Source organism: Pseudophryne corroboree, chromosome 1 (genome assembly GCF_028390025.1).
Source record: "Pseudophryne corroboree isolate aPseCor3 chromosome 1, aPseCor3.hap2, whole genome shotgun sequence".
Classification (NCBI taxonomy): Eukaryota; Metazoa; Chordata; class Amphibia; order Anura; family Myobatrachidae; genus Pseudophryne; species Pseudophryne corroboree.
This window is the reverse complement of record NC_086444.1, coordinates 96480161-96503679: the sequence shown is the minus strand read 5'-3', so window position 1 is coordinate 96503679 and position 23519 is coordinate 96480161. Positions and strand designations below refer to the sequence as shown.

General features: G+C 41.9%; 1 protein-coding gene across 3 annotated transcripts in view; it reads right to left on the bottom strand.

Moving 5' to 3' along the window:
• Positions 1-23519, bottom strand: part of GHR (growth hormone receptor) — a 636857-nt gene that overhangs the window by 176492 nt on the left and 436846 nt on the right. For all 3 annotated transcript variants that reach the window (XM_063961562.1, XM_063961570.1, XM_063961553.1), the window contains one exon: positions 21320-21400. In XM_063961562.1, the coding sequence (XP_063817632.1) occupies positions 21320-21389 (70 nt within the window). In that variant the 5' untranslated portion in view covers positions 21390-21400. The remainder of the gene's footprint in view (positions 1-21319; positions 21401-23519) is intronic.

Genomic DNA, 23519 nt, shown 5'->3' with positions numbered 1-23519 from the left:
TCACTAGCAACAGCTCAGAACATACACGGGAATATCCAATTTGCCCCGAACAGACATCAGGAGTAAAAACCCCCGATGTTTCTTCGGGTGCTGCTGTCGGGCTATTTGATTAGCTCGGCCGGTAAAATGTGCATTAACACCCGTAAACACACAGGTTCAGTGAAACCTGTGTGATTTCAGGTGAAATGGCCCCGTTTTCGCGTGAAACAAAATCCCTGATATGCCAAGGCACGTGCCAGCTTATCGGGGCTAATTAGATAGCCCCCCTGGCAATACATTACACCCAACAGCAAGTCGGGATAATTGAATATCCCTTTTTGTCTCTTCAGAAGAAATACCCTGGAGTTTATATTAGCAGCAATCAATAAGTGGTCAAAGTCATTTTACCACAATGCTGTAACATTTGAGAGTTGTGCTTTTACCATAGATCCTCTGACTGTCAGGACCATGACAAATAGCAGCCACCTACCAGGATAGAGCTAACACTGGCAAAAGAGGTGCAATTGCTTGATACCCAATACGATGGGCCTCTTTTACAAGCAAAGCTGTGGTGTAAGTAGTGCTGATGAAGGGAAATGCAGCACACACGTACAGTGTATCTGGCAGCTTTATTTTAACACTGCAAATGTGTTGAGCTAAAATGCTTCCTAAAACTACCCCTTTTAGCATGATCCCACTGATCCCTGCAATTTGCCCCAGACTGAGGGGCTTATGGCGACCACCCTTCACGGCGCTGCAAATACTTCTGAACATTTTTTTTTTTTTAAGGGTGCTGTTCAAGCCTCCCTCAATTAGGCCACGCCCCCAAGTAACTGGGCCCGACACAAATCTCTATAGCCTTGCCTTGCAGCACAATGGGTCTAATGTCTCACTGCTGTACTCACAAGGAGCCTAGCAAAAAGCCCGAAAAACAAGTAAAACAAGTTCCGACCTATGACAATTGGAAAATTAAAATAACAATGGCAGATGGAACACTGGAAACTCTTTGCAGTTTAAGAAATGTTATTACATATCATTCATGGAAATAATTATAACGTATGTAATTCTAGTAAAAGGAGCTAGAATTACAGCAGACATCTTCTCATTAGTGTAAACAATAATTACAAATACACATATAAACTAACATTTATAATGGATCTTGACAAAAGACAGGGAAATGTTGCCCTAAATTATTCCAGTGGCAAGCCAGCAGAGAACCACTGATATTACTGGTTTATTCCCTGTCCTGAATCACATAGTGGTCCACACACATAGATAGAGCACACATTACATTGGGGGTCATTCTGACCTGATCGCTCGCTGCAGTTCTTCACTGGGCGGGACGGTGTTGCACGGCGGCATTTGGCCGCCATTTTGTGGGCGTGGCAGCGATGAGTAACTCCCGGCCAGCCGCAGGAGCTGCACTGGCCGGGAGTTACTCTTCAAGTAGAAAAGCGTCGCCACTGTGCGATGCTTTTGTACTTGTGCGGGGGAATGAGGCGACCTGACATCGTCCCCCCCGCATCATCCCCCCCGCATGTCAGTGTAAATGATCGTAGCTGTGCTAAATTTAGCACAGCTACGATCAGGTTGGAATGACCCCCATAGTCTTCTAGTGCTGGGCCATTCTATTAATCTGCGTGCTATAACATCACATCACAAATGTGATTCTCAAATCTGCAAGCAACCTCTGTGTTAGTCAACATGGGAACCCCAAGAGTCCTCTCTTATAATGAAAAGTTGCTAGAATTTAAATTTTGCACATTGGTAGCTTATAGTTTACAATTTACAGCTTGATTGGAGACTGGGTCTATAGAACATTCCTTTTTACCCCGTCATGTTCATTCTTATTATATTCAGTGGTGAAATGCAAGCAGGATGCTCATACGTGACTGGGCCTCTGTGATGTCACTAAGCTTTTTTTTTTTTTATAAAAGTCACTGCTTGGCAGAGAACAATCAGTTATCAGAGTGTGAGCTTTATTTTACACATATAAACACATCATTTAATGTTGTGACTGTGTGTGTTGTGATAAAAGCATTAGTAAAGTGATAAACGGGAAATATGTTGGTCCCCGGTTTTTGACCTATGTAGTTTAAATTCCCAGGAAATGTCGGTACTGCTTAACAGACTTGATTAGAGTTTGGTCTTTTACTAAAGGTCGGGTAAGGGGTTCTGGGGGTGAGAGAGAAGGGAGGGCTCCAACCATAATGCCCATTTCAGGTTTTTAGGCCTTCAGACTGAGAGCAAGCTAATTAGTACCTGCACATGTAAGCAGTTTTGGACTGGCCCACAGGGGTACAGGGGAAACCCCTGATAGGCCCTAATACTTGTTTGCCCTCCAACCCCTCTTTGCACTACATATACATTGCACATACTGTATGTTACCTTATATTGCACAGGACTATGCTCTATTTTCCACAGGACATTCTTGTTATCAATCTGGTACAATATTGTGCATGCACTAGCAGTATTTACTATATATATTTATCACGGTGTCCAGCCAAGTACGGGCCCCTACCACTGCCTTCACCTAGTGGGCCTTTCATGTCCCAGTCCGATGTAAGAGGCTGACATATGCTCTGTCAGGGCTTGGCTCAGGGTCTCACTACCTTGGGAAAAAGGCAACAGGCCTCTTATAACACACTGATATATGTACAGTACTTACAGTCAGTATAGGTACTGTGTGTTTATGGTAGAGGCATTAGGTCCTACCACTCTGAGAGAGGGAATCTATTATGTTTAGTAAGTGCCAAGATAGTCTATGATCTATTTTATATATATTTTTTACTGCACAATAAAAGTAGCCACTGCTAGATTGCATGAAAACCCTGGACTGGTGTGCTGTTTTCCTGGCTGCTGTGTGTTTGGAGGTGCCGATTTACCCCTACCCTGATCTCATCAGTGCTGATAAGGAAAGCTTATTTTAGCCTAGATAGTATATGAAAATAAAGTTAAATATAACAGTCACACATTAGATATATGTTTGAAAGTAAAATTTTACACCTTTATTCCAAAGGAGAGCTTTCAAATTATTAGGCAGTTTATTAACACTGCCATGGCCATCAGCAAGTACTTAATATGCTATTTCTCCAGCAAGGAAAGAATTTTATGAACTATTGAAAAGTGCAAGGAATTATAAACATTTAATGACAGAATTACAGTATCAAACGAAGTGGAGGTTTTGCCGTTAGCTATCACTTTATAGAATGTACTAGATTAATGATAGATAGAATCTAATTGGCACATCCGCTCATCATCTACCCTGTGGAGTACCTCAGCTGTGTGTCCCAGCATACACAGGCAGCCATTGCCTGAAAGCAAGATAGTGGTGGGGTTTGGGTGGGGAGAGAGGTACTGATTATCTGTACCTGGACTTTTTTAAAGGGGTCAGCTGCTGAAGGGGACATTGTGCAGCATTTTTTTGGGGTGGAGGTGGGCGGGGCAGAGTGGTCACCCTTCCCAGAATTGGCTACGCCCTATTACCCAGTACCCGTGCCCTTGTGGGCTCTCAACGGCCCTGCTGAAAAAGCAGTCAACTCAATGGCTGCCACAGTATGCACTGAACAGCAGCTGGCAGCAATTTCTTAATAGGCAATTCCATTGAATTTGATGAAACAGGCTACATAAATTAAACTTTGCAAAATGTTTGTGCAAATTAAAACTTCCCCTTTATTGCTGGATTGAATCAGACACCCGGGGGTATATGTAAAAGGGTGTGAGAAACCAGAGGTGGGGGAGCACGTGACAAAATGCCTATATTTTTAAAACGGCAATCATTTATGTAGATAATTGCCGCTTTAAAAATACATGCTTTCTCACACAAACTCCTGCACCTCTGGCTTCTTGCACCCTATTACATTTACCCCCTAGTGTTTGTTCTTATGGCATGTCATGCATGAAGGCAATGAGAGAGGGGGGGGGGGGGGGGGGGGGGGGGGAATCCTAGTGCCTACAGTGTTTCCATCTGTGGTTCACATTTTGGCACACATCGACGTGTATTTCCCTTGCAGGAAGCACTGAAACTATTCAATGCATTTCCCTGCAAAGTACAGCACAGTATGTTTGGCAAATTCACAAAAAAATAACTATTCCACCTTTGAGGTCAATGACAGCATTATCACAGAATGTACACATTACTCTGCATGGGAAACAGGGCCAGATTTCATTACACAGCAGCAAGATCCTTCTCAGGGCCCCACAAGCTACTGTACAGCAGTATTTTTCCTTCCAGGAGCAGAGAATATAGATCTGTGTAGCCAGTGAATCATGTTACCATGCAGTCACACAACTGTAGTTTCAAACAAGCCCATAGTAACAGACTGGAAAGTGATATATGTTCCTGTCTTTTCAAAGCCGCTTAAAAAAGACATAAACCGCATGTAGACGTGGGTTATAGTGTGGCAGTACCAGTACTACTGTCGTTCCAGAGACAGTGTGGCTGTAACCTAGATGAATCAGTTTTATACCGTATATATCGTATGTATACACACATACTGTATACTGATTATTAAGTCAGTAGTAACAAGTCATTTAGGCACCCACACACATTCATGAGAGTAAAGACCATGAGCTTGCTAGAATTCACCCATTTCCTCAGCAAATTGTTAATCTGTATAACCTTCTATTGTATGTAGTTTGATATGTATGCAAATCACTGTCGCTATATATATATATATATATATATATATATATATATATATACACACTAGGTGATTCATTGCGCCCTATGGGCTCTCTTCACACCGTCGTAAGGGGCTACGCCCTCTTAACCATTTGTATTATATGGAGTATTACCTCCAATCAGAATTGTGTGAGTGGTTAAATATTGACGTGGGTGGGGGAGGGGCAGGTGCGGAGGTGCCGCGGATGGGGGGGGGGGGGGGGGGTCCGGATCCACCGCGAGGGGTGGAGGAAGGGGTTGTGGGGGTGGCGCGGATGGGTCCCGGAGGTACTGCTTATCCTCCTGGAAGCAGCTAAGCTGCTGTCCTCCCTTTGGCAGTGGCTCTCCCGGAGACTCGCACAGCAGCCAGTCACTATTGTTAGCACCGGTGTCCCAACGCGCCGCATTACAGGGAAGAAGATGCACCCAATAAACTACAGCTCCCAGCAGGCCTTAGCGCTGGAATGCTTCGGCGCTGAGGGCTGCTGGGAGCTGTAGTTTATTTAGTGCGTCTACTTCCCTGTAATGCGGCGCGTTGGGACACCGCCGCTAAGAATAGTGACTGGCTGGCAGAACTGACTGACTGGCTGAATCAATGTAAAAGGTGAGAGTGCTGTGCAGTGTCAGTGACACTGCACACCCACTGCACTGCACAGCACTGTCACCTTTTACATTGATTCAGCGTCCAGACATTACCCTCCGCGATATCACCCACTCTATTCGTTACATTAGCCATCTCGGGCTTCCAGGCCGGCAGCCCAGGTGCTGTGTTGCGGAGTCAGGGCCTCTGGGAATCTGGCGCCGGCTGTGGCGGGTTGGCACTTCTGTGACATCAAACGCAAAGGAGGATCCAGGGCTCAGAGAGTATGCGGCGCAGGGAGGGATATGAAAGCCTTCCGCTGCGCCGCTTTCATACACCTCTATGCCGGTGGCCGCAGCAGCTTTTGTTCCACCTGCGCCGCAGCTAGGGAGTGGGGATTGTTGATGCCGGAGGGAGCAGGCGGACTGGCAGCAGGACATAGGACGCTGCAGTAAAAGGATTTCCCCCCTTCCCTATCTACAGCGCAGGGACTTGCTGCAGATGCAGTGGCATACCCTCCAACTGTACTTTTTTGGTAGGTACAGTATATTTTTTTTTTATGGTCTGTACCGATTTTTAGCTCTCCAAACTTCCATTGAAAGTATAGGAAAAGGGGCGTGGCCACGCCACTTCACCGGTGACCACGCCCCCTTTCCAAATATGTACCAATTTTTATGTGTAAATTGTTGGAGGGTATGTTGCTGCAGATGCAGTGGGCCTATTTTGGGGTGTGGACCTGGAGCTACAGCTCCATCAGCCCCATTGTTAATCCTGCTCTGGGAACAAGCAGCAGCCAAAGGGCAGAGCCTCCCATTGGATGTAACCTGTGTGGGACGGCGTTTCTCGCCCAATCAGCTGTGGACTGGGTGTGATAGACCTGCTGCTAACCCAATGAGAGCTTCTAGCCAAGCCCAGCGTTAGCGACACAGTCACAGAGTGACAGATCTGGGCTATAATATAGGAAATATATATATATATATATATACTGTAGATAGATAGATAGATAGATAGATAGATAGATAGATAGATAGATAGATAGATTTACTTAAGGGAAGTATTGTGACAAATAAAGTATGGCCGACATCAACTTAATCTACAATACCTAATCAAATCCAACAACTTGCATGGCAGGCAGATACCGCCTAAAATGCACTAACACAACAATAAATCGTTATAAAAACAAAGGGATCCACTCAACCTTCTAATTTTGACTAACCACCCGTTTGGGTGATGACACTGCCCCCCGTCAGGGTGGTACAGCCAACTATCAGTCAATGAAGGGAGTGCAACTAAACCAAATAGTTGCACTCGGACTGGCAATTTGCCATTCTTTCCCGCTGGAAAATAGCCAACACTAACTCACCCAACCAAACATGGTCAAAGGGAAGGGAGGATGGGAAGGCTGAAACAAAGAGGTTTTGGCCTTTAAAACCAGTTAAAAGTTCTAAAAAAAAACATGCCCCCACACTACCATAGGCTGCCATGACAAGTTATCAGCACCATGCCACCCCCATCCTAGAGGTTTAAACCACCTCTTTTCATATGCCACTCATTCGGTTTCTTGTCGGAGGAATGTTGGTTAAGCAGACACAATGGGTTACAGGTACAGTTTAAAGTGATGTAAACAGCAACATTTCTAGCTAAAATTAATGCAACAATAGTGAATACTCCCAGACTTGAATTTACACTCCACTAAGAGTGGGACTATTGAAATGATATAGGGGTATATTCAATTAAAGTCTGATCCATTCCGACATGTATTTGTCGGAATGGATCCGACAACCCTTATTCAATCTCATCTCAATTCGACTTTTTCAAGTCGAACTGAGAAGAGGGACGCAGAGGAGAAGAGGGGGGGGGGGAAGCTGCGGGGCATACAGGGGAGATCACCGCTACAGTAGCGCTGCAGGAGGATGTCACACAGCCGCCTGACCTCACGGCAGATTCCACCCGGGTCCAGCAAGCATGCCGCAGCGCTACTGGAGCGCTGATCTCCCCTGTATGCCCGTCGGCTGTCCCCCCGTCTCCCTGTGGCTCTCCCCCCTCTCCTCCTCTGGGTCCGCATCTCAGTCCGACATCTTTTGATGTCGGACTGAGATGGTCGAAAAGGGGGCCAAAACATGTCGGTTTTGGCCCCGTTTTTGACACAAGCACGTGGATCGGCAGCTATTCCGCCGATCCACGTGCTTTTCGACAAGTCGAATTCATCGACTTGTCGAAAAATGTAGGGATATATTAAATAGGTCGAATCAGGATTCTACCTTAAAAAGTCGAAAACTGCCGTCTTTTCGACAGACTGCAGTTTTCGATTTCAACTGAATATACCCCATAGGGACTACATTTAAGTAATGCCGTTTTTACCGGTGGGTTTCAAATTATCACCCATTTTGCCCTCCAAACAACTGGATATATTATTATAAACTAGTTTGGAGGGTTAATTTGTGTGCAGCAGTTTTAAAACCCTAAATCGAATGCAGCCATGGCAAATGGAAAACTATGGCTATTATAGGTGGGAGGGGCCCCTAGGGGACCAGGACTGATGCCAAATAGCAGGATCAGTTCAAGAAGTGGAAGGGATTATCTATTTTAGTTATTATAATGTTATATAGGATGCCGTCAAAATATCGGCATTTGGGGTAACGACAGTCAGGAGACCAACAGCGGGATTCCGACAGTCAAAATCCCGACACATGCTGCAGGAAAGTGCTGGGGTTGGAATTAGGGTTTGGCACTAAGGGGAGGGCTAGTGTTAGGCTGCAGGGGTGGGTTGCAGTTAGGGCTAGGCAGTGGGAGGTAGAGGTTAGGGGTTAGATTAGTGGTAGTGGTAGGGGGAAAATACTTACCAGGATGTGTTGGGATTCTGGCCATCAGGATGCTGCTATCGGTCCCCTGACTGTCAGGATCCCAACTGCAGGAATTTTGTATCTAACCCGGTTTTATTTATATGTGCCACAAGGGTTCCATAGCACTGTAAAAAGGGGGTAGAATATATAGAGACATTGCAGAGGTACAAAGGTGACCACATAGGTGGTTATAGACAAATTTACAAAACTATTTACACATAATTACAACCAGCAAAGTACTTGATGACATAGTGATGATAAAAGGAGAGAGTGCCATGCACCCAAGAGCTTACATTTTATTAGCGGACATAAAAAGGGAGAGGATACCAGCACGGTTGGATCCAGAGGTATGAAAGCTTAGGAAAAAGGGGGTAGGATTCAATGACAAGGTGACTTTTATGGGTATATACAGTATGAAGGATAGCAGGCTAAATTATATTGTGACTGGGCATGGGGGGGGGGGGGGGTCATTCCAGTGATAAGGAGCAGTGCAGGTTGGTGTGGGAGGAGGTGGTCAGGAAGGAGGAGAGGCAGCAGTCATTGGCAGAGTGGTGAGGGCAGGAGGGAGTGTATGTGTACATGAGTCTGGAAATGACGTAGGGAGAAAAACAATGGCTGAGGGTTTTATAGCTCAGAAGTATTGTATGCTAATCAGCAAGCTAGCTGTTTCAGCTACTCACCCGTCACAGCCACCTGCTTATTTGGGCATGAGGTGAGGGGATTTCTTTTGGCAACTTTCCTGTGTTACCACAGATTAATGTATCTGCAGATATGTACTATTTATATAAAAATTACAGATTAGTGACCAGTTTTAGGTTTTATTTGAAAGTAGTTGTTATGGCGGATTTGCCCTAATATTACCAAGTCACCCCCTCCCCCCAACCCCCCTCCCTCACAATCTGCCTCCCATAGAATACCTTTTGAGGGTCATAGTCTGCAATGTGGGAGTGTATGTCCTTTTCCATAGTAGCATAGAAGTGAATTTTGCTCCAGTTCAGATCTGGTGTCCATTGTTTCTTACCATCCACTTTACATAGGATCCACTATACATACGGTTCTAGGCACACTCCAGGCAATGCAACAAGAAGCTTTACACAAAAGTGCCACGTATAACAACAACAGTCCCCAACAGGGGCGTAAGATCATGCTAGGTGCCTGGAAGCAAAATAGAAGGTGGAGGTGGTGGAGGTGGAGGTGGTGGTGGTTCCCCCCCCCCCCCCAGTGGCTCCGGATTGCACATGTGCTGACATCCCAGCGACTTGCCAAAGGTACATCTGGGAGAATAAAGATTCCTTATTGCAGATCATTGTGGCGATAAGGAATCTTTATTTTCGGGTGCTGTCTGCAAATGATAATAAATAGAGCCCGGAGAGAGATAAAATTGTGAGAAATAAATTACCAGTCAATCATCTTTTGCCTTACATTTTTTTTTTTTTAAACAATAGTTTTTATTAGGTATAAAAGGAATACACAAATGGGGGTACAAAGGGCGAGAAGGGACATGCTATATAGGGTACATACAAATATCACTGTCTCATTAGTACATTGCAAACACAGTATCCCTATAGTTGAATGCGCAACTTGGCCACCCCCGGGGAGCGGAAGAGTGAGGAAATGACCCTAATTGCCTTACATTTTACAGGCTGTGTTTGAAAAATTACAGTTAGGATTGGATGGTACTTCATCTCATAATGTTATCACCCCTCTTAAAAGTTTTATTATAATAATGAGTGCATTTTCTGAATACCAACTTCTGCTTTCCTTTCTTTCCTCATGTAAGACACAGCAGCAGAGCAGGGGAACAGAGATTCCAAGAAAAAGACCAAAAGGTCAATGCCAAGGTAGAGGAATTTGAAAGGTCCCTTATTCTAAGGAGAAATGAGAAATTAGATAGGGATAGAACTGACTATGAAAAAGGTGAAATTCACTCCTTTAATAGAAATAGGAGAGAGAATGAAAATGGTTGTAGGTATAGGAGAGAAGAGTTTAATACACCATGACACACTAAATCACAAGGGAATAGGGAAAATGGGTACCATGGACGATACGAAGAAAGATGGAATAATAGAAATAATAAAAAATTTCGAACTAGAAGACCCTTGGCATTAAGAAATAAATATGAGGTATTAGATACATACTCCCCAGGCATCAGAGAATATAACCCCAGGTGGAAACGAGACCTCCAGTATAAGAAATGGGAGGAACAGGAGGAAAGAGATGCGAGTTCTCCAATAGAGAAGAATTTTTTAGGAAAGACCTACATATTTCAAAATCACGCACAGAACAAAAACTTAGGAAAAATAAACTGGTCGGTAAAAAGACAAAGAGAGTACGACACAGAGGAGCAAAAGTTAGGGGGGAAAAACTCCGAAAAAATGTGCGTCTAAATTAAAAGGTAAAGGTATTTTTAACTTGTCATCAAGGATATTGAAAGAGGAGGAAAAAAAGACTATTGGAGAGGGGTTCAAATTTTGCTCCAACCAATAGACCCAATCTCTTTGAACTGTTGATAAACCTACAAAAATTCATTAGAACAAAATTCATTAGATTCATTAGAACACTCAGTAGAAAGAGGTACTTTGAAGCAATGAAAAATAGAAGAGATAGAGACCCCTATCATCCTCAATAAAGAAGATGAGGACGTTTTGAGTTTGCTTAAGTTATTGGCCTCTGAATCATTAGAAGAGACTGGTGGGACAATGTGTATTTATGATACTGATGAGGATAAATCAAAGAGTCTGAGATTAAAAAGAAGTCTGATTTCTACCCTCTCCAATACAGGGGACCATTCATAGAAAGCTTTTACAGGACAACTATGGAACATAATGTTAAGATAATGTGTGATAAAGCAGAAAAGACCCCATTAAGAGATAACGTGAATAAGGCAGAAAGACAGTATTTGAAAGCTTTGAGTAATGATCCTACAATTATCATTAAGCAGACAGACAAGGGTGGTAGGATAGTGGTGATGAATACTCAGGATTATCTGAAGGAGGCTTACAGACAGTTGTTTGATGAGAAATTTCATAAGAAGCTGTCCCAATATCCCACCACCCTATTCCGGAAATAAATTAAAACTATGCTGGAGGATGCAATGATGGTGGGCGCGATATCCAAGGATGTTTTTTGGTTTCTATTCACCCATCATCCAATAATATCGATTTATTATTTCTTACCATAAATACATAAAACATTACTGTTCCCACCCGGTAGACCCATTATCTCCGGAGTGGGATCAATGACGAATAAGATTTATTTTTTTGTTGATAGTTATTTACAAGGATATGTAAAAAAGTTAAGATTGCATATTAAAGATACTACCCATTTTTGTAAAATTGATTGAGGAAGTTGAGTGGAGGCCAAATTATTACTTTGTCACGTGTGATGTAGAGTAACTATATTCTAATATAGAGCATGAAACTGGTATTGAATCGGTGAAGTATTATTTATCACAGGATGATACACTGTCTGATGATCTAAAAAAGTTTATTCTACAGTATATTCGATTTATATTGCAATATAATTACTTTATATTTGATTCACATTTTTTTTACGAACATGGGGGACCGCCATGGGAATCAGATTCACCCCGAGTTTCACTAATCTATTTATGGGTTGGTTTGAGGAGCGGCAAATTTGGGGGTGCAATCTCAGGGCGAGTCTGGTCCTCTATGGGCGTTATATTGATGACTTATTGTCTATTTAAGATGGGGATCTTAACTCAATGCACAATAGATGGATTGAATGTAAATGATTTTGGTATTTAATTAACCAGCACGTACAGTATCACCAATCACAAATTCGTTTTTTGGATATTGCGCTTACCATAAAATATGGGAGTATAGTGACAGAGACCTATGTGAAACAAGTAGGACAGAACAGGTATCTGAATGATAAAAGCAGCCATTATATTAAATGGAAAGAAAACATACCTAATTGTCAGTTTCTACATATTAAACGTAATTGTTCCACAGAAGAAGCTTTCCTAAGAAAAGTAGAAGTAATTAATTCCTTTTTAGAACAGGGATATTTAGCCCCCTTGTTAGATAGAACATTGATGAAGGTTAAGGAAATAGAAAGAGATAACCTACTAAGATATAAGAAAAGCTTAACAACAAAAAGGAAAAATGAGAAGGAAAATCGCACATTAATGTTTACCACTCAATATAATTCAAGCACATATGAAATAAAGAGAATAATAAAGAGGAATACCCCCCTGCTTAGGTTAGATGAAACATTGAATTCAGCTATTGCGTTAAATGGAAATGTAGTTTTTAGGAAATCAAGTAGTCTAAAACTCAAGCTAGCTCCTAGTTTATATAGGGAAAAAGAAAAGAAAAATTAAGAAAGAAAATATCAATTGGTTACCTCAACGACCAAATGGGTTTCATATGTGTGGAAAATCTGACTGCATGACATGTAGGCACACAGGCAAGAAAACTGTAGAAATTGTTTCAAAAATCTCTCTCTCAAGATTTTAGATCACTGATTTCATAAACTGCAGATCCACTTTTGTCATATATGTTCTGGAATGTGGGTGCAGCCTGCAATATGTGGGACGCACCACCAGAACTATATTCACATTAGATTCATGTAACATAGATGGCACAAAATAAAGGGAATAAAGAATAACACCGTGTATAAACATATGTTAAAATGCCAAGAAGGGAAAATAGAGAAGATTAAAATTAGAGCTATTGAACAGGTTAAGAATACAGTGAAGGGGGATAGGTTTACAAAACTTTGTAGAAAAAAAAAATGTTTTGGATTTTCCGTTTAAAGACCATGGTACCATTAGGTTTTAATGATTCAGTTGAGTTAAATCACGTCTAAGTAATTATTTGTATATGAAATCTGTAGAAAAGGGTGGAAGATAAGATTATATATCTAAACTACAAGATAATTAAGTATGGTGAAATAATGGAAAAATAGAACATCCGAATCAGATAAGATAAGGTGAATACCATTGAGAGGAGTTAAATTGTTGATCTCAAATAAAGTACTGTTGTGATTTTTAAGAGTTTGTAGGTTTGAGGCAAAATTGACAGCAATTGACTATAATGTATGTATATAGTGTTTTATATATTAAAAGTTTTTTTTATAAAAAAGTGTATAAGTGTAAAAAATATGTGATACAGAGGCATGGTATAAACTAAAATGAGCTCTGGAATGTTAGAATTAACTAAGGATATGTCGCTTTTAGAATATAAATTTATAATGCAATTCTAATTATAAACAAAGATGGTTGCCGCAATGTTTACCTGTATGAGGGATTAAAACAGAGGCTTGGTACTACAACTAAAGATGGCCACCGTCAAATCTATAAAGAGGCTTGGAGTAAAAATAAAGATGGTCGCCACAATGCATATCCACATGGGAGCCTGAAATGGAGGCATGGATTACAATTAAAGATGGCCACCATTAAGTCGATATATAGGAGAGATCCAAACTGAGGCTTGAAACACATGGTGCAAACTGTGCATGCGTGGACCAGAAAACGGAGAGCGATATAAAAAGGGCATCACAGGAGATGAGAAAATGATCTGAGGATGCCGCTGATACTACAAACAGGTGGAGAAACGCGTTATCTTGGGGAAACGGAGGAGGGAGACTATGCTGCAATAAAAGTGCTCACAGAAAAGACATGTGAATGCTTAAAGCTCCGGCCAAAGGAACCTCATTCTAACAAACTGCAGTACCAGAAGCAGATTAAAGAGGACAGAGTTCATGCCAGCAAACAGCTTAATATGCATAGCTCTACAATAATGCTTTGATCAGCAGTAAAGTAGTCTCTCAATAAGGAGTTGTGAGTATGAATTACAACAGGACGGTTCTATGTTATAATCTTACTAACTCCTCCCTGACTCAATTAATTAAACAGGAGTTGCAAAGACTGCATATTCTGATTATCAACTATCATTAAAGATGACTAATATTGGTTTCTGATAAGGATAAAGCACCCCAATGTGGGAATAACATATGCTTAACAAAGCTTTGTGCAAACTAACAACTAAAATCTGCATGTGCATAAGGATTGGACTTATTTTGTTCCTTAAAAAGCCTATATGGGACATTACCACTTTATGATAGGATTCAACTAATATCTAATCAATCTCTGTCAGTTTTTTTACAAATTGATTTTGTGTGTTTTATTGTGTGGAAAAAGGTGTTTTTTTCTTCTTTGGTGTCATAAATTGGATATTTTTTTTTAAATTGTATTGATTGGGCAGCACTCCTTTTTCTTGAATTGACTATGTGTCTTTCATAATTTAGAAGTGTAGCTTATTGTACACACTTACATCTGTTATCAGACACATTCCAGACTCTTCAGCTGAAGGGATCTTTAAGGAGGTTTTTGAGCTTGGAGAGCAGCCAGCAGTGACTGCAGCAAAACTTTGAAATGAGTGGAGAGAGAGAGTTCAGAAGCCCCCTCTGTTTCTTTGCACCCCTCTGACAGCTGGAGCCCGGCGGCAAATGCCTCTATTGTCTCTGGGAGTTACACCACTGGTCCTCAATGTCCTTTTACTCTCATGATTAATGTAAGACATAGACCAGTAGTAGTTTGGCAGAATAATAGAGAAACTTATTTTAACAAATGCAGTGGTAGTAAAGTGGCAGCATGGTGGACTTTCATGCAACCCTTACACTTTTGCAAAACAATACTCTTCAGATATCGTCACATCATCACACCCCCGCACATGCCCCCTTGGACATCCCCCTCTGGGACAACTCAGCAGGCGGAAGATCCATAAAGTAGGGAAGTATGGCCTTTGGAGACAGAGCGTGCTGATAGAGGGCCAGTCCCAAATAACACATCTGGGAATTAGGTATACCAGTGACGTGCGGTGGGGTGAGGCAGGTGAGGCAGAGCCTTTCCTGTCATACTTACGTTTAAACCAGAGTTTTGACTGAATAAAATATATGAAAAATACTGATAATTTGTTTGAAATATCTTCTTTGCATTATTCTAATAATTTTTAGAGCCCAAACTCTGGAGTAAAAAGTATATAGCAGGTGAGGCAGTGCCTCACCTGTGTATCCTTTCCACACATCTCTAATCAAAACTCACCAGATTTCCAGGAGTTTATAATGCTGCACCTGTGTATAATGCCCAGATGTACCCTTTGGCTCATATATTGTATGTAAATCTAGTTCTGGGGTTAGCCAGTGCCTCCTGAGCCATTTAGCTCACCGCACGTCCCTGAGGTATACATAATGCTGCATTCATAAAACAATGATTTCCCCAGCAGCACTGACTCGGTTAATAAAATTATATTAAAAGCCTGTTGAAAAAAAAACTGGAGCATCAGATTGCAGGGCAGGTCAGCAGCGTGAAACACTAATAACAGACAGACAAAAGGCGGCCTGTGGAAAGCATTGAAATTCAGTTGGCATTTCATAGAAAAATAATCAATTCATAGTTGATGTGATTCTCCAGCATATGAAAAGGCCCAGAATACCAAAATACAGCTAATAACTATTTCTTATTCGCAACACCTACACTTTCGGAAAAACCTGTCAATAAGGAGTAAATTTACTAAAGGTGGGTTTTTAGAAGAAGAGATGTTACCCATAGCAACTAATCAGATTCTAGCTACAGGTTGAGTATCCCTTATCCAAAATGCTTGGGACCAGAGGTATTTTGGATATCGGATTTTTCCGTATTTTGGAATAATTGCATACCATAATGAGATATCATGGTGATGGGACCTAAATCTAAGCACAGAATGCATTTATGTTACATATACACCTTATACACACAGCCTGAAGGTCATTTTAGCCAATATTTTTAATAACTTTGTGTATTAAACAAAGTTTGTGTACATTGAGACATCAAAAAACAAAGGTTTCACTATCTCACTCTCACTCAAAAAAGTCCGTATTTCGGAATATTCCGTATTTCGGAATATATGGATATGGGATACTCAACCTGTATTATCTTCTAGAAGGTGCTAGATAAATGATAAGTAGAATTTGATCAGTTGCTATAGGCAGCATCTCCACTTCTAAAAATGGTAGTAAATACTGTATACCCTTAATAGTGCAGCCTCAGTAAAATTATAAATGTACAGTTGTTGCAGAAATCAATTATACAGTTGTGCCTCTCCCTCTCTGCGGAGCTGGAACACCCATTATGCAACCTAGGTATCTGTCATTACAGGGATTACAATGGTTGGCCCTGCATCCTGGTGGCTAGTCATTCGCACCAAAACCATTAATGAATCATGCCTCAGATCACAAATCCGATCCTTCCCCTTCTCCCCTTCCTCTTTCCCTCCCTCTCATTCCCTCTGTTGTACTCGCTTCTCCATCCATTCCTTCTCCTCCCTCCCATCCTGTTCTTCTTCTTCCTCTCCATCCCTTATTTATACTCCCTCTCCATTCTTTCATCTCCCTTTCCATTCCTTCCTTCATCTCCCGCCACATCTTTTCCTTCTACTCCCTCTCCATCTCTATCTTCCCTTTCCACGCCATTATTTCCTTCTCCTCCCTCTCTGTCCCTTTCTTCTCCTCCCTCTCCATCCCTTCCTTCTCTTCCCTCTCTATCCCTTCCTTCTCCCCCCTCTCCATCCCTTCCGTCACCTCCATCTCCATCTCTTCCTTCAACTCCCTCTCCATCACTACCTTCTTCTGTCACTCCATCACTTCCTCATCCTCCCTCTCTATCCCTTCCTTCTCCCTCCTCTACATCCCTTCCTTCAACTCCCTATCCATTCTTTGCTACTTTTCTTCATTCTGTCGTTACCCCTCTTCTCCGCTCTGCAATCTGGCTGACTAATCTTATCTGGAGGATATGAATATTCTATAAAATTAATACAGTTCTGCATAATAGACTTAGAAACAAAGGGCTTCATTTACTTAGTGATGGTTTTGTCATTTTTAAATTACCGAGTCAAAAGAACAGAGAATTGATGGCTTACAAAAGCTGTCGCTTAGTACATCTAGCCAAAAGGTGACTTTTTATGAGTGCCAGTACCTGGTGATGGCAGGACATACCTCCCAACCATTACCATTTGTAGGGACACTCTTGATTTTGAAGGCATTGTAGTGACCACGCCCATTATGATGTAGTCACACCACCATCATTACACTGCCACGACCCTATGTCCTGATTCCAAACTCATAAATGTTGGGTAGATCTCTACAAGGTCATAAACTCTTGTACTTCCTGCTAAATTAGACAGCCTTTAAATTATCTGTTGGTGTGAGCTGAAAATTCAGTGGCACTAATTTCATGTGATCAGTCACCGTCAATATATCGAAAGCTGACAGACTTCTTACACATGCTTGTCACAGAAACTTTGGGGTCTATTTACTAAGCCTTGGACAGAGATAAAGTGGATGGATATAAAGTACCAGCCAATAAGCTCCTAAATGTCATTTTTCAAACACAGGCTGTAACATGGCAATTAGGAGCTGATTGGCTGGTACTTTATCTCCATCAACTTTATCTTAGGCTTAGTAAATAGACCCCTTTGTCACAAGCACAGCGAACATGATGATGTCATCACTGGCATGGGATAGTCAAATTCTTATTAATGCCCATGAATATTTATATCTGTTCAGAAGATCACTTCCCGCAGACCTAAAAAGTGACTTTAGAAGAAGCAAAACTTTAACACAAAGGAATTGTAAAACAATTTTGTTAAATGTTGTCTTTTCAAAAATCTTTAATTTGTATATTTAACTCCCATCAGTTCCTAACTGTCCTGATTTGCAGACTTGGATAATCTGTCCATGTTGTATGGATCTCAGAATGAGATGGCTCATGGTAGGCGGATATTATGTACCAGTAAATTGGATACGGCTGGATAACTTTGATTTCTCTGGTGATCATCTTTTAATAAAAAGGCATAAAGCAGAGCCATTTTTTTTCGGTGAAATTGATGAACCAATTCATTGGCGTAAATTAAAATGTAACGTAAGCCTACAGATGTGGAACCTTGTTCTCTTCCTCTGTGTTTCTTAATGAAGCGTTATGTTTTGGACACCATGGTCTGGTTCCTCGTCAAGCATGAAGCTTCAACATACCATTGTAAAAGCTCAAGAAGAAAAACATGCTTATAACCTACAGCCAGCAGTTACATGATCTGGGTGAGAATATTTGTCCAAGCAGGAAGATTTTCTGATGTTTGAGAATAATGATTAATGAGACAGACTTAATGTGGGAGGTCCAAAGAGCAGCTGCAAATCACATTTAAAAGTTAAAGCAACATCAAAATATGGAAACTGTTGGGAATTTGAATCTGTTGAGACATGGGTTCAATTCTGGCGAGTCTTCTGGTATTTTCAGAGTGGCAATCATTTAAAAGGCTTCTCACAGGCTATGACGTAAGTCCCAGAAACTTAAAGCAGTAATCTCCCATAGAAAGTATTTTTTTTGTTTAATGAGTGAGTTAAACAGCTTTTAAGTATGTATCTTCTTAGCGTCTTTACATAAATCATCATATCCCTTTCAAAATATCCCTGGAAGTTAAAAAATATGGTTGCCAGTTACACAGACACAGGCTCACAGCAAGTCATGTGAATAAAAAGGAGGGACGGGGAAGGGGAGGGATGGGGAAGGGGGGGTGGGGTTACCTGTACACTGAGCAGACAGAGCTGAGTGGCTTTTCAAAGCCTCTCTGCTCACCACACCAGGTACCACTGTGGTTGGCATAGTAGTCTATGACGCATGTCGTCAAGGTGAATATTCTATTAGTATCCTGCCACAGAGATTTATGTAAAACAAATCATGGGATTGATGCCAGTCCCCACTTATAAAATATGCAAGAGCATTTACCACCACCACCTCGGGATGCCTGGCGACAAACTGCACTGACCTCTTTGCTGGCGGCAGGCCCACGTTAGCCTCCGATAGAAGGGGGTGCAAAGATTGTGGGGAGAGCTCCCATTGTCTCATGGGAGTTGTAGTTTGTATGGCTGTGTTGCTTTAGCTGCTGCACACTACGGTATGAAGGCTTTTCAATTACCTGGACAGATCACTGGCTGAATCCATCTGCAGCCTTCTAACAAAAGGTAACGTCATACGAAGCAATCAAGCACCTAATGGTACATTAGTCAGCCTACTAAATATAGGCTTAAGCGTAATACTCAAAAGTCTTTAACAATGTTCTAGGGTTTTAATCTGAGTGGGCCGAAGATGCAGTGGGCGGCAGTGTTGTAATTACCTGCATAATTAATTCTATCACTTGCACTTACATGGATATTGTGATTTAAAAACAAAATCCAGAACAAAACTCTTGTGAATATAAGCATTCAGTACAAATAAAATAGATAGAACAAAACCCTCACATTTAGCCTTGGTTCCTGACTCACTCAGGTCATTATAGTTTTGCAGGCCTCTTCCTATTAATACATACAGTAGCACTATGCTTCCAATGACTGTACTGGAAGACTGTGCAGCTCTCTCATAGCACGCTGCTACTGTATGTTTCCTCTATGATCATGTAGTTTGTGTTCTCGCCCTTTCAGTGCTATTGCAAGGATTTACCAATACAATTATGCCCAGAAGGTCAAATCATCCCTTTCTTCCCGTCTTGCGGATTAATTGGTGCTCGCATCTTGTTTCATGGAACGTAACAAAGTCCAATATCTATTATAGCCATATACAGTATACTGTATGATTGCATGCAGCAGTACTGTAATATTTTCTTCGTAACAGTCGTACCACCCAGCATTCGAAAACTCCAAACTGGGGCACGATGGCCACAGCATACTACAGGACAACCAGTGGCCATGGCAACTGTGCACTATGGGGGTCATTCCGAGTTGATCGCTCGCTAGCAGTTTTTAGCAGTCGTGCAAACGCTATGCCGCCGCCCTCTGGGAGTGTTTTTTTTGCTTAGCAGTAGTGCGAACGAAAGGATCGCAGAGCGGCTACAAAAAAAAATTGTGCAGTTTCAGAGTAGCTCCAGACCTACTCCTAGCTTGCGATCACTTCACACTGTTCAGTTCCGGATTTGACGTCACAAACATACCCTGCGTTCACCCAGACACGCCTGCGTTTTTCCTGGCACGCCTGCGTTTTTTCGAACACTCCCTGAAAACGGTCAGTTGACACCCAGAAACGCCCCTTTCCTGTCAATCACTCTGCGGCTGCCACTGCGACTGAAAAGCTTCACTAGACCTTGTGTAAAAATACTTCGCCCGTTGTGAAAGTACGTCGCGCATGCGCACTGCGCCGCATACGCATAAGTGCCGCTTTTTCACTTAATTGCTGCGCAGCGAACATTTGCAACTACTGATCAACTCGGAATGACACCCTATGTGACCATGCTCCCACTGGTCTGTGATTAGGTCTTCTGAAGTGCTATCCCTTCTCCTAATACTACAACACAATTTAATTACCAATGCATATGGCTCTGCTGTGTGCTGCATCAGCTCACTATGAAAACTCAGCTTTACGCAAATCATGCCGAACGGGGATTATATAGGGACTGTCCCCTATATCCAATATTTAGCTGGCACAGGATGCCCCCATTTTTAAACCATTCGAATATGCACAGCAGCACAGAGTTTACCAGGAAATGGGTGTTCCCCAGAGGAGAAATGCAGGTAGCCAAAGCCAGGAGGGTGTAGGACAATGCAAACCGTGACATCATAGCTGCCCCCTGCTATGCAATGCCGCAAATCATGACATCACACAGATGTTGTGACTAGCCAATTATAGCATCATCCCATCCCTGCCCATCTCAGTAGGATGTGGATGTGATATTGGACAGCAAGCCACTCTTCTGGGAGTTCTTGGGTACTCCATGAAATTCTGGAATCTCCCAGGCACACAGGGAGAGAGGGGTGGTGACTTAATGTAAGTAGGAGAATGGAGACAAGTGGGAAGGAGAAGACAATGGAGCGCATACTATTCCCCAACAGCACAGTAATAATGTACCCTAGTCAGGCTTCTGTCATCGTTATAACTGTAACCAGCTCTTAAATACAGTAAAATAACTGCCAACAAAGACAAAAATTAAATCAAACGGATCAAGAGTGGGGACCGGGTGTAACAAGAAATGAGATATAGAGACTGCTGCAAAAGTTATACCGCAAACTATCCCAGGCAGTGATCTATTCACTGTATACTCATGAAGGTCGTAGCAACATCAGTTATAGGTCAACAGTGTACAGCGATTAACAACAACATATTCTGCCTGTGCCTGGAGAGGACAAGCGCTAGAACGCAGGTGATAAAACACTTGCTGCATGACCATATATATGTTACATATCATTTGCATATGGCGTTCAAGGCCTTACCTTTACTTGCAGAGATGCAGCCACCTGGACTGGCCAGCGCCAGGGCTGACAGGAGTAGCCAGAGAGCCATACCGCTGGGAGCTGCAACCAGAGCACAATAAAGACAATTACTAAAGCAAGATATAATAATGTGCATATAAGGAGCACTGACACTGAATAAAGCTTGGGAAAAAAAATAATACAATTTCATTTTCATTAAAATAACGTTAGAATTAGTTTGTTGCTGTCACTATACCCTATGACTGTGTGACCCCTGGCATCTTACTACAGACCCTTTTATAATACCATATTCACTTTACTAAAGACCTTTTAATTATTTATTAATGTTAGGGGTAAGAAGTATCAAAGCGTGGAGAGAGATAAAGTACCAGCCAATCAGCTCCTAATTGCCATATTACAGGCTGTGTTTGAAAAATGACAGGAACTGAATTATTGGATTGGTGAATCCACAGGTTTACCGTTGGAAAAGTGAAGCCATTTTCGACAATTTTGAGGCATTTTTCGCCAAGGTGAAAAGGCAAGGGCGAAAACGTCCCTAATTGAATACTCAGTATGGCGAATTCATTAGCTCCGAAATCATCAGAGCTAATTGCATACCCCCCATAAACGGAACATGCAACATATTTGCGTGTGACCCTGCATCGCCCTCATTTGCGTATGAATTGTTCCGAAGCATGTGCGATGCCAAAACATGCAAGATAGGCTGCACACACAACTCTTCACTGGACCCCTTATTGCTATCAATACAGCGGAAATGAATTAAGGGTTGGAAGGCTCTGATCCATTGCTAAACACACATTATACAGTGAGAAAGCAATGATTAATATTCACTATATTCAGTGTTTTCCTAAACTTAACGGAATCTAAGATCCCATTAGAAATGCTGACATATATATATATATATATATATATATATATATACTGTATGCAGGGCCGGCGACAGGGGGGGGGTCAAAGGCGACACCTGTACCGGGCCACAAGGTTCAGAGGGGCCCCAAGGATATGTTGCTTAGTGCCCAGCATGGTTATGAGCGGTTTTGTCCAAAGAGGGCAGCGAGCTGTAGGTGGTAGGGGTGCAGGAGCACGAGTGTGCACCCACTCTTCCGGGTCCAGCTCTGTTGCATGCAATTACCGGACATGGCAGTCGCTCCACTGGCCAGGATTCCCATGCCCTGCGCCGGCCTCTTCTAGTGGTGCATGCTGTGCGATGTTCGTGTCTGGGTACAGGGGAGTGCAGCACAGGTGAGTCTCTCCCCGGGGTAAGAGTGGCTAGGTGAGGGGATACAGGGCTTTGGGATAGGGTGGGGGAGTTGGGAATGCAGCATGGAGTCATTGGAGAGAGACAGACTGTGGGGTGTGTGGGGAAGGAGGAAGATAGATATTTATGTATATATATATATATATATATATATATACACACACACACACATACACATAGTTATTTTATATATATATATATATATATATATATATATATATATAAACATTTAAGGGGGGCCCAGAGATATCACTGCACCGGTCCCCAAGATTTCTGTTGCCGGCCCTGACTGTATATATGTATATGTATATATATATATATATACACACAGTATGCATGATAGCATTTCATAAAGGTTACATTTAAGGTACTGTACACAGCAATATATAAATATAGCACAAGAGGTTTGGAAATGGTTTTATCAGAGGCATTAAGGAAAAATGAGAAGTACTTGTCTTGTGTAATGGTCTTGGCACACTTGCATGATATCAGGTGCACCTTCAGAGCATGCCTTAATTTCCAGTTATGGGTGATGTTACTAATGCAGGGGGGGGGGGGGGGGGGGTTTGCAGCATTTTGCGAGCCGAGTATTATTCATGGCTGTCTAGTGTCCTCTGCAGCCTGCTGTCTTCCTGGTGGCACTTGTAAGTGCTTAATAAAGTTTACTTTATTTTAATTATAGTACATATATGTCCATGTGCATACATATATATAGATTGGTAAAGAAGGCGGCACTCAGACAGACGTAGATAGCAGTGTAACTGTGGTCAGTTTATTCCATACATATATATATATACATACATATAAACACACATATGATATATATATGTATACTGTATGTATATATACATATATGCATGTTTAATATGCTATGTGTATATGTATATATATATATATATATACATATATATATACAGGTTGAGTATCCCTTATCCAAAATGC